Source organism: Nannobrachium achirus (assembly GCF_963921795.1).
Source record: "Nannobrachium achirus genome assembly, chromosome: 12".
Lineage (NCBI taxonomy): Eukaryota > Metazoa > Chordata > Actinopteri > Myctophiformes > Myctophidae > Nannobrachium > Nannobrachium achirus.
The window spans coordinates 16,945,699-16,960,751 of NC_137832.1; the positions used below are offsets into that span (position 1 = coordinate 16,945,699).

The 15,053-nt window shown below is 42.8% G+C and overlaps 1 protein-coding gene across 1 annotated transcript in view; it reads left to right on the forward strand.

Annotated features, from left to right (window-relative positions):
* Nucleotides 1-1,777: 1,777 nt before the first annotated feature.
* Nucleotides 1,778-15,053, forward strand: part of LOC308295431 (transient receptor potential cation channel subfamily M member 5-like) — a gene marked incomplete at both ends in the record, with an annotated part of 79,121 nt that continues 65,845 nt past the window's right edge. Inside the window, 5 exons of the mRNA XM_080738485.1 lie at nt 1,778-1,834; nt 5,862-5,888; nt 6,252-6,329; nt 6,832-6,891; nt 7,861-7,947. Coding sequence (XP_080594611.1) covers nt 1,778-1,834; nt 5,862-5,888; nt 6,252-6,329; nt 6,832-6,891; nt 7,861-7,947 — 309 coding nt within the window. The remainder of the gene's footprint in view (nt 1,835-5,861; nt 5,889-6,251; nt 6,330-6,831; nt 6,892-7,860; nt 7,948-15,053) is intronic.

Consider the following 15,053-nt stretch of genomic DNA (forward strand, 5'->3'; position numbering starts at 1 on the left):
ATTCTATTGGATAGTATGAACCTTCAAATTCCACCCCCGCTTGAAAATCCACCCCCGAGCCTTGAAAATCTGCCCACCGGGGAGGGTGGGTGGATTTTCAAGGCTCCAATGACTCCGCCCTATCCACAACTTTCCAACATCCCATTGTGCATTGCGCAGAAGGCGAGCGGCATTTCCGGTGTCGCAGCCGAGTGTGATCTACAAGCTCACAACGGTTGCATCTGCGACGCGACGTGAGCTTGTATGTATACCGTTAACCGGAAGTGTCCTGCAGATAATGCTACAGTAAAGTCTTGCGGAAACAGGTGGATAGGAATCTGTGGTCTACATACAGATCCCTCTCGATCCTAACAGTTTTCTGAAAATCCCACCCAGTGGGAGTGAGCCGTGCCTTAGTCTACTCTATACCATACCATAGTACTCAGTATCACTTCAAACACTTCAAGGCTGCTCAACATCGCCACTTGAAGGTCGGTCATCCAGCGGCATTGCTGCTGTTGAAGCCGTACTGATACGGACACACAGACATACAGACCTGTGGACAGACAGACATACACACTCGGTCAAGTGTTGGAGCGGCTGGCACCGCTCAAAAACCTGTTGCTATATCAGTGGTGCTCAAGCATTTTCATTACAAGGACCCACAAATGTATGTAACCGACTGAGGACCCCATCTCAAAATATTTTGTTTGGGACCCTACAAGCTCATATCTATGAGCTTGTATATGCTATTTTTGAAGAATTGTGACACACACTCTCTAAATCTAAAATGACAAAGATGCTTTCCTGGTTTTAATGGGTTAAAATGTCTGTCTTATTTATTTACTAGACAGTAGCTGGATACCATCTTCCTGGGAATATATTGAGATGTGGACTTGCATCTCATAGCTTTACATTGTTTGAAGAGAATTTGAGTTTTGGTTAGGTGCTGTGTTGCTTTTTTCCTTTACTTTTTTTGCCATTAAAAGAGGGAGGAGATGGTCACAGTTATCCTCATGACAAGCAATCATGCCTGGAATTTGTTGTTAAACTGAAGTTGGGAGAATTTGCCTGAAATATTCCTGACTTCTGTAGTCTGCCATTGGTTGTGTAATGTTAGCAAACTTGTTAACTTATTCAGGTCCTTCAAACGTGTATTAAAAGGTTTTAACTGAAAAGTCCACTCCAGTGAGCTCTCTGTGTTCTATTCTAAGTTGCAATGAGAAAAATACCTATTTGCCTACCGGTGTCACTGTTGAGGGCTTTTGTCTGTCAATCATCGCCTGTGTTCCACCCCTCCAGGGGAGAAAGAGAGGGGAGGTGCTGGGACGAGATGAGAGGGGTCGGGATCAAAGTCTAGGGGCCAATCACACCACTTTTCTGAACCTTATTATTCAGAAATACCCAGACCACAGAAAAACAACTGTATGTTGAAAGTTTGCAAAGCTTTGCTGGACGGACATCACATACAGCATACACACAAAGCCAGATGTAGGAGTGGTTAGCACTGCTCAAAAATATACATTTTATGCCATGTCAGGGTCCGCCCTAGTGTAGCGATGGGGTCGACATCAGAAAGGGCATGTGGTCGTAATGGGTTCCTACACCAAATAAAATGGTTTCTGAATAAGATAACTTCAAATCCGCAACAAACAGTAAAATCACGCCTGGGCCTTTCTCTACTGGGTCAAATATGTGCAAAAAAAGATAACAGAGAGAAGTCTTCTCTGGGTTAGTAGGACAATCCCTAGTACCATACTCATCCTTGAAAACAATTTTTCTTACATTAGGGTCGGAAATGACCACAAGAAATCAAAGCACTCCAGCAGACGTCCAGCCACAACACCTGTGCCAGGTACTGTAGAAAAGCCCCTCCCGGGAATTAAGGTTTGGCCATGAAATGGGATCTCCTGGACCCAAAAGAAACATCAGTCTGGAATGTAAGAACTGTTATATAAACTATTATGATGACTCATTACTAAATGTTTCCTTAGTATTGTTGATGATCAGATACAGATCTCTACTGTAAAGGAACCTGGTTTAGACAACCGAGAGATCAAAGCAGCTTGCACTTAAGATCATGTTGTCCAACCTTTCATAGATCACGTCTAGTTTTATTTATTGTGGGCTCGCTTGTATGTTATCCTCAGCCATGAATAGTGAGAATGACCCTAAGCTGTTTGTCCAGTCACACTTACATAAAGATGTGCTTGTTCATGCTTACCTAACCTTAAGAATATGGACCTAATTGTAAGAATATGTCGTTTTTGATCCACTTTGATCAACTTCAAATCCTCCCTTTGAGACATAAACACTATGTCTCAACACCAGAAAAATAGTGGAACAAAAACAGTATGAAAGATAGATCAACATACATACAGACATCAAGATTACATTGTATTGTCACAAGGACAGGTGATTTACCTCACATCATGATCTACATCATATCTAGGCTAATGCATCATTCTTTTTCAGTCGGTGTGCAGGATCCCTCTGTTCTTCCTTAAACTCTTGAGCTAAAATGCCAAAAATAATAAACATCATAGACACAACACCACAATGACACATGTACTCTTGAGGGACCTTCCACCCTTTCTAGTCACCATGTTCATCAAAACCTCCACGCCATAAAAAAGCAGAGAAACTCAAAATCCACAATAAAACCAAGAGACCAGAGAGTGAAAAGAACCTCCTTCACAACACTATATTGCCAATTGCTGCCAATAGGGAAATCACAATCATCACAAAAATACAGTATAACCCAGGGGTCTTCAACACGGGGTCCGCGACCCCTAGGGGGTCCGCGGAGGTACTGCAGGGGGTCCGCGAAATTATTGGTTAAAAAAAAAAATCAAAAAATGTTTTTTTTTCTTTTTTTTGCCTTTTTACACATTTATGTTAAAAAAATAAATCATGATTCTATCCATTTTGAATAGCTTGAATACATGATTACTATGCAATTGACAGATGGTAGTGGTACGGCCCACCCTGCTCGCTGTAACTTGTACTTGTTTAAAATAAAAAATATGTCGTAGCCCCGACCCCCTCACCCTACGAGGTGGTAGGGGGTCCCTGCTCCATCTCCCCATCAGTTTGGGGGTCCCCGGCCTGAAAACGTTGAAGACCCCTGGACTATAACCTATAATGATGTACAGCAAACATGTTAACCCATCCATCTGGTCTTGAATTGTTCATCTCTTCTTCGATAATGCTGTTGCAAAGTCTTTTCGCCAATGTCCGCAAATGTCATTGTTCTCACTTACAAGCAGAGTTGAGTTCTGTCTCCTGTGCAGGGACATGCTGGGCCCCTGATTCAGCCCGAGCAAAAGGAGTTGGAGAGGCCCACATTGCACAGTGGCCTCCCTTGATGCTGTTATAGCCACTGCTTAGTCTAGTAAATCTAGGGAAAAAATACACTCAGTGCAAACACTTTTTGTGCAAAACAAATGCTTGCAATGGATTCAGCATCATGTCAAACCCCTAGTAAGACCCCTCACATCCTACTTAAAGCAGATCTTTTTCTGGGTATTTTCCTCCTGTATAGAAAGTCGATGGGAGCCCAACTTGATTTGGCCACTGTGGGTATTTGCAGTGAGCAGATTAGGGTAGATTTTTTATCCTGGCTAGTAGACCTAATTTCCTGTAAGAATCAGTTGAAAAACGAAATAATAAAATGTTGTCCAACCTCAGCCTTATTTTTTACTGGACTAGCTGTCCATCGTCCTCAGAAGTCTTCACTGAAGTCTGTCCTATCCCCCCTTTTTTCTTTCTTTTTTGTCCTTTAACACTATCATATCATCACCGCGTCGGTGAGGTTGAAGCGTGGCATCATCACAGGAACTGGTGTAGAGCCTGCGAGGTAGTCTAGTCCTATTGTTCCTAGTCTAGTGTAACCCGTGTCTGGACAATAATACAGTTATTAAAGACTAGGCACTCAAAGAATGTGTGGACTAGATAAGCAGAAGACTCTAGATTCGTGGAGGGAGATGGTTGCTGTTTGTACAACAGAATGAAGCACAATGAGACTGATCTAACTTTCAAAGGTAAGAGATAGATGTTTTTTTCTTTTGTTATTAGTTTCTCTGTACCTTTTAGTTTTATTTAGTAGCAGGCAAAATAGTGAAACAACTGCTAAAATGTTTAAACAACCCAAAGAAAGAATAAAATAAATAAAATAAAATACCTGAATGACCAAAATGTATTTGGTTAATAACCCTCTATTTTATGTTGTAATATCCCTGGTTCCAAAAGGCTTCCGCTATTTATCTGTTTTATTATACTTTTATGTTCTGTGTTGACCTATTTTTGTCTCTTTTTAAATGTGATTTGTTGCTAGATTTTAAAGCTATGTAATGAAATCTATTATTGTTGTTAACCGTCTGTGGAACCAGGGCTCCTATTTTAACTCAAAATCTTCCTCAACTTGAAACCTCTTGAAAATTACCAAAATGTAAACACCAACCTCTATAAAGAGTAAAGAAAAATACAATCGATAATAAACCCAAAATATACAGTCCAAGTTTGTATCTTTCGATCAAATACTAATGAATCAAAAATCAAGTAATGAACACAATGCAAACTGTTCAATTGAACAACAATCACTCAAGTTACAATTAATCTTTTCTCTTGTTTTCTCGCTCTTTTTATCCTTCAGTTCGTTCTTCTGTTCGGTTTGTATGGTCGGCGGACCACTTGCTGCTGTGTTACTTTTGTTTAGATTATCCCAGTGTGTAGGAATGAACCAGGCAACAGTACTTGTCCTACCACTACTGTAGACAAAGGCACACTTTAACTCTTTCCTCTTCTTTCAGGTTACAGGTCGACTCTCAAGGGCCGCTCGCCAGTCTGCATGCTGCTTTAGGACTCCAGGAAAGATGAACAGGCTGCAGACGATTCCAGGATCCAACTAACAGTTCAATTCCAAACAACAAAAAAACCCGGCCAAGGGAGATGCCTCATAGAACATTGCTGGGCTGCTCTGCAGTGGAATGTAGAAATAATTACTAGCAAAACAAAACGTTTTTGCTAGTTTCTCTCTAAAGGCTTATTTCTTCATAAAACCTTCTGGTTCTGCTCACTAAAGTCACTTCTCAAACACAAATATCCGTTAATCACTTCAAAAAGAATTATTTACACTCAGACAATCCCACAGCTCCTGTCCTCTGTCTCATGAAGGCAAAGTCAAAAACCAGGAAGCATGTCTCTACACTTCCTGGTCTGAAAAGCACCTGATTGGCTAACTCAGCCAACTCACAGCAAGCAATGTTCTTATTGGCTTACAAAACGCCCCCTTTTAGATTGACTGCTGCTCTCACCAATCACACTCCATGTCATGTTACCACCATCATTTTAACCCCTGAAATGCCAGTTCAGTTATTGTGTTGAAATGACACTGGGTTTAGATTATTTGTTGGTTCGTTTTTCCAGACCATATTTAGGTCACTAGTAAATATGTTGATATCCTATTTATTTGTTACAGAGTAGAACATTGTTTTAATTATTCTCTCCGTTTATCCTTAAGTCATTTAACCCTGGGTTACACCCTCCCCCCCTTAAAGTGATGCACGTCCCGTTGCATCTACATAGTTGACAGTGATCAATGGGGCAAAGAGTAGGGTGACTGCTAACAGAATTTGTTCCGTTGAGTGAGGCAGTGACAGCTACTTTGAGACTTTGTAACAATGTCTGAATGACTAAACTAAAGGGGTTCCCCAACTCATGATATGTTAATCTGTCTGTCTGTGCAGGGTTTTGCCTGAGGGAGTGCCTTGTAATGCCATCCATTTCATCTTGTTGGGTATTTGCCACTCCTTGGTTGCCTTGAGGGGTTTCAACCGCTGATACCCCACTCCTCTCTGGTGTCTCATCGTCCTCACTCTCAGACATTTCTCTTCCAGGTTCAGCAACAGGTAGGTTCTCTCTTTCAGGTTCCACTTCAAGTGAGTCCTCTCTTTCAGGTTCCACTTCAGGTAAGTTCTCCCTTTCAGGTTCCTCTTCAGGTAAGTTCTCTCTTTCAGGTTCCACTTCAGGTAAGTTCTCTCTTTCAGGTTCCACTTCAGGTAAGTTCTCTCTTTCAGATTCAGGAGGAGCAGGGTACTGCTCAACCGGAGTAGTGTGCCATGCATTATGTGTTGGCTGACTCCTCGCCGACTCAACCAATTCTGTGTTTGATCGAATTCTAGTATCAAACTCCACTTCCCTTCTGTGCAGGTCGGGATAGACTTCGTCTACCTCATAATCAGATAGACCTCCTGTTTCCTCGTGTTCATCAGTATTCTCAATGCGGGAACTCCTCGTCCGAGGCCGGTGAACGGCTCTTGGCAGAACTGGTTCATCAGGAATGGCCACAGGTAGGAATCCACAGGGTAACAGCAAGTCACGGTGCAGGGTCCGGAGGGGACCATCTTTGCTCTCTGGCCGGACAGTGTATACAGGTAGGTCACCGGAACGTTGGACCACCACATGCACGTCAGACTCCCACTTGTCAGCTAACTTGTGTTTCCCTCTTATTCTGACATTCCGCACGAGAACGCGATCGCCAGCTTCTAGCGCTGAATCAACAACTCTTTTGTCAAATCTGCGTTTGTTGCGATCTGCTGTCTTTAAAGCGTTCTGAGTGGCAACTCTGTAGCTTTCTTCTAAACGACTTCTCAAGTCGTGCACATACTGAGAATGTGACTTGGGTGGCTTATTGACAGGCAGGCCAAAAGCCAAATCGACAGGTAATCGAGGTTGTCTTCCGAACATCAGCTCATATGGTGAAAACCCAGTCACATCATTTTTCGTACAGTTGTACGCATGTACCAACGGCTTGACAAAATCCTTCCAGTGAGCCTTATTCTTGTTTTCCAGAGTACCCAGCATCTGGAGGAGAGTCCTATTAAAACGCTCCACTGGGTTTCCTCTTGGATGGTACGGTGTCGTCCTTGTCTTACGAATACCAGCAAGATGGCACAATTCTTTGATGGTGTGCGATTCAAAATCCGGCCCCTGGTCACTATGAAGCCGTTCAGGGAATCCATAATGCACCAGGAAGTTGTCCCATAAGCACTTTGCTACTGTCTGTGCTTTCTGATTGCGAGTCGGGATTGCAACAGCGTACTTGGTGAAATGGTCTGTGATCACCAATATATCTTTGGTATTGCTCTGATCTGGTTCCAAAGACAGAAAATCCATGCAGACCAACTCCAAGGGTCTGCTGGTTTTTATATTGACGAGGGGGGCTGATCTCTCCTGAGGAGTCTTTCTGCGAACACAGCGTTCACATGTCTTTATCTTTTGTTCCACATCCATGGACATTTTGGGCCAATAGAACCTGGATCTTGTGAGGTCGAGGGTTCGTTCAACTCCCAAATGGCCAAAGTCATCATGTAAACTCTTCAATACACCAGGTCTTAGATCCACAGGGAGCGCCAGCTGATATATTAGTTCCCCTTGTTCTTGTCTTCTTCTATAGAGCACCCCATTTCTCATTTCCAACCGGTTCCATTCTCGCAACCACAGTCCTATGTCGGGGAGTTCTTTTCTTAGAGTGGGTGAAGGCTTTTCATTGGACTGCACGTGCTCTATAACTGCTCTAAGGTCTGGATCTGCCCACTGTTGCTGGATCAAGTCATCTTCAGACAGATGTGGAACCATAGGGAGACCGTGATCATCTTCCGACTGGAACCCAGTGGGTAGAACATCAGAGTGGAGCGCAAGGGATTCCACTAAAGTTACAGATGGGTGGTGGTATCCAAGATCTGCATTGGAGTGGTGGACTTGGTGTCTTTCACAAATGGCTTGCACCGCCTTAGGAAGAACCACATCTGTATCTTCTGTATCTGTCAGATGGTGAAGAGTGAATTGCTTGATTCTCTCCCTTTCTTTCTGTGACACCAGGTCATCAGTGAGCTCACCATGGGGGCGTCGAGAAAGTGCATCAGCATCCTGATTCTGTGTCCCAGCTCTGTACTGGAGTTTGAAAGAGTACGTAGACAGACTTGACAGCCATCTGTAACTTGTGGCATCTAATTTGGCTGATGTCAGGATGTAAGTTAAGGGGTTACTGTCGGTTATGACTGTGAACTCCGTTCCGTACAAATAGTCACTAAACTTGGTAGTAACAGCCCATTTGAGGGCTAAGAACTCGAGTTTATGTGCAGGATATTTGGCTTCGCTCTTTGTCAGCCCTCTGCTCGCAAAAGCTATGGCTCTTTTCTTTCCATCCTGCTCTTGGTACAATGCTGCACCCAGTCCAATAGTGCTGGCGTCTGTGTGCAGTATATATGGGCGCTTTGGATCTGCAAACCCCAAGACCGGAGCAGAGGTGAGCTTCTCAATAAGCTTCTCGAATGCTTGTTGGCAAGTCGGTGTCCATCTGTCGCCAAAAGACTCTCTGGGATCAAGGTAGTGACCACTTTTCTCCTTTTCTTTGTTGCAGTTTTTCCTGAGAGGGGGATATCCTGTTGTAAGATCATTTAAAGGTCTTGCGATCTTGGAGTAGTCTTGAACATATCTTCTATAATACCCCGAAAAACCAAGGAAGGATTTCAAATCTTTGAGGTTCTTAGGCCTTGGCCAAGTTTTTAGGGTTTCAATTTTCTCTGGATCTGTCTCAACTCCATCCCGGGACACAATGTGACCCAAGTATTTAACTGATGTCTGGAAAAACCTGCATTTTTCCGGAGAGAGTTTCAGTCCGTATTCTCTTAATCGTTGAAGGACTTGCAGCAGTCGGGATTCATGTTCCTCGAGAGTGTCGGAGAAGACTATAAGGTCATCAATGAATACCAACACTTCTTTCCTGTTGAGATTTCCCATACACCTTTCCATCAATCTTTGAAAGGAGCTGGGTGCATTTGTGATTCCTTGTGGCATCCTATTAAATTCCCAGAACCCAAGAGGGCACACAAATGCAGTTTTCTGCTTATCAGATTCTTCCATTTCAATCTGATAGTAGCCTGACTTCAGATCAAGAACGGAGAACCACTTTGAGCCGGTCAAAACTGAGAAAACTTCTTCCAGATTGGGCAAGGCATATGCATCTTTTATAGTCTGGGAGTTCAGTTTCCTGAAATCGATGCACAGGCGTACCGAATTGTTCTTCTTTCGAACCACGACTATAGGTGACGCGAAAGGGGATTCGGATTCACGAATGATGCCAGCTGCCAGCAGTTCTTGAATATGTTTCCTTACGGCGTCAATGTCTTGGGGGTGAATAGGTCTGGCTCTATGCTTGAAGGGGGTCTCATCACTGAGTTTGATGTGATGTTTCACCTTATCTGTATGGCCATAATCGTGGTCATTTTGAGCGAACACTTCAGGCATGGAGTTCAGCTGTTCTGTTATCCTATCTTTCCATTTGGATGGTAAGGGAGATTCACCAAAATCAAATGTCACCCTGGAATTGGTAGGCACTGTCTGTGTGCCACTGGAGTTACTTGAACCGGTGAGGGGCTTCTTCTCCATCACTTGCTGGATAACATGCATTTCGGCTACAATGGTATGCGGGGGAATCACAATGTCCTCCTTTGTCTCATTCTTGAGCAGGATCGGTAGCTGGGAGAGACGTCTAGCAGGTAAAGTGTGCAAGCAGCTAGCCACTAGCAATCCACGAGGCAGGGATGACTTTGACGGTGGCTCCACAGTGACCCATTTCTCTGTGTGGACACCCTTAACGTGGATTAGTCCCTCGAAGACCACCGTGTGGCCTGCTGGCACAACCTCTGGTGTGTTTCCTTTAACCTTCACCCATCCCAAGGTACCGCTACATGTGTTCTGTCTTATTTCAAGAACCTTAAGAACTGCTTGGTAGCCAGGAAAGCTTGCCTGGGGATGGCCGATGTTCTGTACGTGGCTGGAGTAGAGGACATCTAAGCAATTAGTACCAATGAGGACCTGTGGTACATTAGTCATATCTGGAACTACAAGTGCCAAAGTAGACACTGTAGTTTTGTTCCCCAGAAACTCTTTGGGAAATGTCAGTCTCAGATCTACATATCCAATATAAGGTACACCCTGTCCGTTTGCTCCTTCGACTTCCAACAGGTCCTTTAGCGACTTCAGGGGATGGCTTGATAGGTGGCTCTCATAAAACGACCGGGGAATGGTCGTGACTTGAGACCCGGTGTCTAGCAGGCAGTTTACTGTTTTTCCTTCAATAATGATTTCGGCTGTGCACTTCATTCCCACTAGCCCCTTTGGGAGTCTGATGGACGACACCTCATTTTGAGCACACTTGTTGTTCACTTGTTCATTTTTCTTAGGGCGTGTTTCTTTTCTTTCAGTCACTGTTTGCCCGTCAACAGGGACTGTTAGTGGTTTAAACGATCCCATTCGAGTTGCCTCTCTTTACACAGATGCCTCTTTTGTTCAACCAGTTCGGGATTTGGTTCATTCTCACAACTAGGCACAATGTGCCCATCTTCCCCACAACGGAAACAGTACCAAGGGCGAGGTCTGTTGGGTCGGGATCCAGCTTTAGTTACAGGCTCGTTTGACTTCGCTTTCCTTTTGGTTTGCTGGTCCTGCACTTTCAGTCTGGTCATCTGAGTTTGGAGCTCTGCAATCTGTCTCTTTAATGCAGTCATTTCAACTTCAGAGTCATCACTGGTGACATCTGGAGTAGTTGGTTTCATGACAGCAACTTGAGCTTTCATCTCTGTGACTTGTTGCTTCAGTGCATTGATCTCAGCTGCTTCAGGATGGCTTATCTTGGTCTTTGGTTGAGATGGTGTCTGTATTGCAGAGACTTGTGATTGAAGATCAGCGATCTGTCTCCTTAAGGTATCAGTATCGGCAGCTGCAGCATCCGAGCCATCACAGGGGTAAATAGTTTGGCGGTGTGCTACAGTTCGTAATTTTGAAGCACCAGGAACTTGCTTGTGTAAGCCAAGGTGTTTCCTCATTCGATCTTGCTTTGAAGCATGTCTGTCCTCTTCTGTCCTGATAAGGAACACCAGCTCCGCAAAAGAAGGTGGGTCTTTTTTGTGTTCCAGCTGGAGGTCTGTGATCAAGTCATGGTCCCAGCAACCAAAGCAAAATTGCTTCAGAAGACGGCGATTTCGTTCCTGGTCTGGAACACCACCTCTTCTGATGGCTGTACTCAGGATAACTTGCAATCTGTGTAAGTATTCTGAGGGCTTTTCACAGCTATCTTGCAGGGTACTCATGAATTTAAAAAACAAGTCATCCCCATCTTCCACTGAGCCATAGACTGAATCCAAGAGCTCGAGATACGCTGAAGGTGAAGCTTGAGGGCTAACCTGTTTGATGACATCTGTTGCCGGTGGCAGTAAACTGTCTAAGATTTTCTGTGTTCGATGTAGATCAGATACGGATGGATCAGTCATCAGAAATTCAACACCTGCACGCCAGGTGAAGTAATCTGGTTCAATGCTAGGACGGGGGTTTTTTCCAGAGAAGACTCGAAGGCGGAATGAGAGTCTTTGGTGTGACATGGCGGCATCATTCTTCACAATGTGTTCAATGACCATCTTTTGAACACTTGGGGGGTTAACATCGCTCATAGTGAGTGCTGGATGGATCATTGCATGGGCATTAATGCCATCTGTGCTTCCTAAACTGTGCGGTGTGACAGTTGGTTCAGTTCCCTTGGCTGGGTTTTTGGGTTCTATATGCTGAGGGTTCCACGAGGGAGAAGCTTGCGGTGAATGTACGGTTGTAGTCGCTGTGACAACCTCTTGCTGGATATTGGACGCTGCAGATATGTCAGTTATTCGGCTCTGAGAATCTGTATCTGGTTCAGTTGTCAGTGGTTCTTGTGTAGGGCGGTTCTTACTTCCCAGCATGCCCATCTTGCTTAGCTCCTCCTGGAGCATATCATGAAAAGACCTGCCACTTGCATCTGCAATATTCTGTAATACCTCAAGGTAGGACTTGGTGGCACTGCTGCCATCCTCAAGTTTGTAGACACTATCTAGGGCATGTATTGTGAAAGCGACTTTTGGGTCACGTGGGCTCTTGTAATCTAAAGGCAGTGAGGGCCTTAGTGTCTGCATAGCAGAGCTTTCATCAAATTCAATAATCACATGGTTGTGAAATTTGGAAGTTGGGTCATCAATAATCAAATGGCGTTTAATAGAACCATAAGTCAATAAGTTTTCCTCAAGCTCTTTGTCCAGGTTAGGCTGTGTTGTACCATTAATAATGATAGACTTAGAGACGTTTACATTTTCTGCTTTCACTAAATCCATTTTAAAGGTTTGAGGTAACGTTTATCTACTTTGTGATTCTGTGTAGTGCGATCACTCTCAGTACAAACACGATCTCCCTCCTTGGCTAGCTCGCCAAGAAATAGTCTGTAACCCGTGTCTGGACAATAATACAGTTATTAAAGACTAGGCACTCAAAGAATGTGTGGACTAGATAAGCAGAAGACTCTAGATTCGTGGAGGGAGATGGTTGCTGTTTGTACAACAGAATGAAGCACAATGAGACTGATCTAACTTTCAAAGGTAAGAGATAGATGTTTTTTTCTTTTGTTATTAGTTTCTCTGTACCTTTTAGTTTTATTTAGTAGCAGGCAAAATAGTGAAACAACTGCTAAAATGTTTAAACAACCCAAAGAAAGAATAAAATAAATAAAATAAAATACCTGAATGACCAAAATGTATTTGGTTAATAACCCTCTATTTTATGTTGTAATATCCCTGGTTCCAAAAGGCTTCCGCTATTTATCTGTTTTATTATACTTTTATGTTCTGTGTTGACCTATTTTTGTCTCTTTTTAAATGTGATTTGTTGCTAGATTTTAAAGCTATGTAATGAAATCTATTATTGTTGTTAACCGTCTGTGGAACCAGGGCTCCTATTTTAACTCAAAATCTTCCTCAACTTGAAACCTCTTGAAAATTACCAAAATGTAAACACCAACCTCTATAAAGAGTAAAGAAAAATACAATCGATAATAAACCCAAAATATACAGTCCAAGTTTGTATCTTTCGATCAAATACTAATGAATCAAAAATCAAGTAATGAACACAATGCAAACTGTTCAATTGAACAACAATCACTCAAGTTACAATTAATCTTTTCTCTTGTTTTCTCGCTCTTTTTATCCTTCAGTTCGTTCTTCTGTTCGGTTTGTATGGTCGGCGGACCACTTGCTGCTGTGTTACTTTTGTTTAGATTATCCCAGTGTGTAGGAATGAACCAGGCAACAGTACTTGTCCTACCACTACTGTAGACAAAGGCACACTTTAACTCTTTCCTCTTCTTTCAGGTTACAGGTCGACTCTCAAGGGCCGCTCGCCAGTCTGCATGCTGCTTTAGGACTCCAGGAAAGATGAACAGGCTGCAGACGATTCCAGGATCCAACTAACAGTTCAATTCCAAACAACAAAAAAACCCGGCCAAGGGAGATGCCTCATAGAACATTGCTGGGCTGCTCTGCAGTGGAATGTAGAAATAATTACTAGCAAAACAAAACGTTTTTGCTAGTTTCTCTCTAAAGGCTTATTTCTTCATAAAACCTTCTGGTTCTGCTCACTAAAGTCACTTCTCAAACACAAATATCCGTTAATCACTTCAAAAAGAATTATTTACACTCAGACAATCCCACAGCTCCTGTCCTCTGTCTCATGAAGGCAAAGTCAAAAACCAGGAAGCATGTCTCTACACTTCCTGGTCTGAAAAGCACCTGATTGGCTAACTCAGCCAACTCACAGCAAGCAATGTTCTTATTGGCTTACAAAACGCCCCCTTTTAGATTGACTGCTGCTCTCACCAATCACACTCCATGTCATGTTACCACCATCATTTTAACCCCTGAAATGCCAGTTCAGTTATTGTGTTGAAATGACACTGGGTTTAGATTATTTGTTGGTTCGTTTTTCCAGCACATATTTAGGTCACTAGTAAATATGTTGATATCCTATTTATTTGTTACAGAGTAGAACATTGTTTTAATTATTCTCTCCGTTTATCCTTAAGTCATTTAACCCTGGGTTACACTAGTCCTATTGTCTTTTTATTGATTACTATCTCTGAGCTAACCTGAATACATTTCACTGCTTTTTAGAACTTGTTTTTAAATTGTATGTGACAAAGGTTGATTGATTGGTTGGTACATGCTTGTAGGTCAGCTGATGTTCTTCATTAGTGTGGTGGTCCGCTGCGTCCCCATCTCCGTAGGAAGACTGGTCCGGTTCCCGGAACTGTGTTTCCGACCCTCTCAGCCGGTGTATAATACCCCGGTAACCACAAGCCTCAGCACGTGGCTTATTGCTTTTCTAAAACGGTCACAATATTGCAACATGAAAATCATAGACATGTACCAATTAAAACTGTTCTATTTCACTAATAATACACAATAAGGTCTGCTCTGCAAGAAAGTATTTCCCAGCCAGGCTGCAGACACAACACAGGTGCAGATAATTGGTGCACTGTGGAACACTGTGGAAAGAAATAACGCACCTGGGTTTGATATAAACTGATTAAAGATGGGTTATAGTCTCATATACCACAGCAACCAGCCAATCAGAATCAAGGAATGGAACTAGCCGTTTTAGAATCTGTCATTTATTACAGGGCTTATCTTCCTCAAACTGACCACGTCTTTAAGACTTTAACCTAAACCCTTGCCACGAATAGGGTGAGATGACCGCAGCTGTATGTCCAGTCACACTTACATAAAATGTGCTTGTTCATTCTTACCTAACCTTAAGAATATGGACCTAATAGTAAGAAATAAGAATATGTAGTTTTTGATCCACTCTGATCTACTTAAATAGAGTAAGTATGTACATTTTATTTGTATAGCACTTTTCACAGAGATAACTCACAAAGTGCTTGACATAGGCTACAACAGTAAAAGCAAAGACAAAAATAAAAACATTCAAATGATAAGTAACAGAACAAAACACAGAATTGTACAATGCATCTCAGAAACAAAAACAGCAGCAGATACAAGCTCAATAACTTTCCCCAAAAGCATGTTGAAACAGCAGTGTTTTAGCTGGTTCTTAAAAATCCACAGACTCTGCGTCTCTTAGGCCACGCGGAAGGGCATTCCAGAGTCTGGGCGCTACAGACTGAAAGAATTTTGGTTGCATTTTTTGTGTCTGTCTCC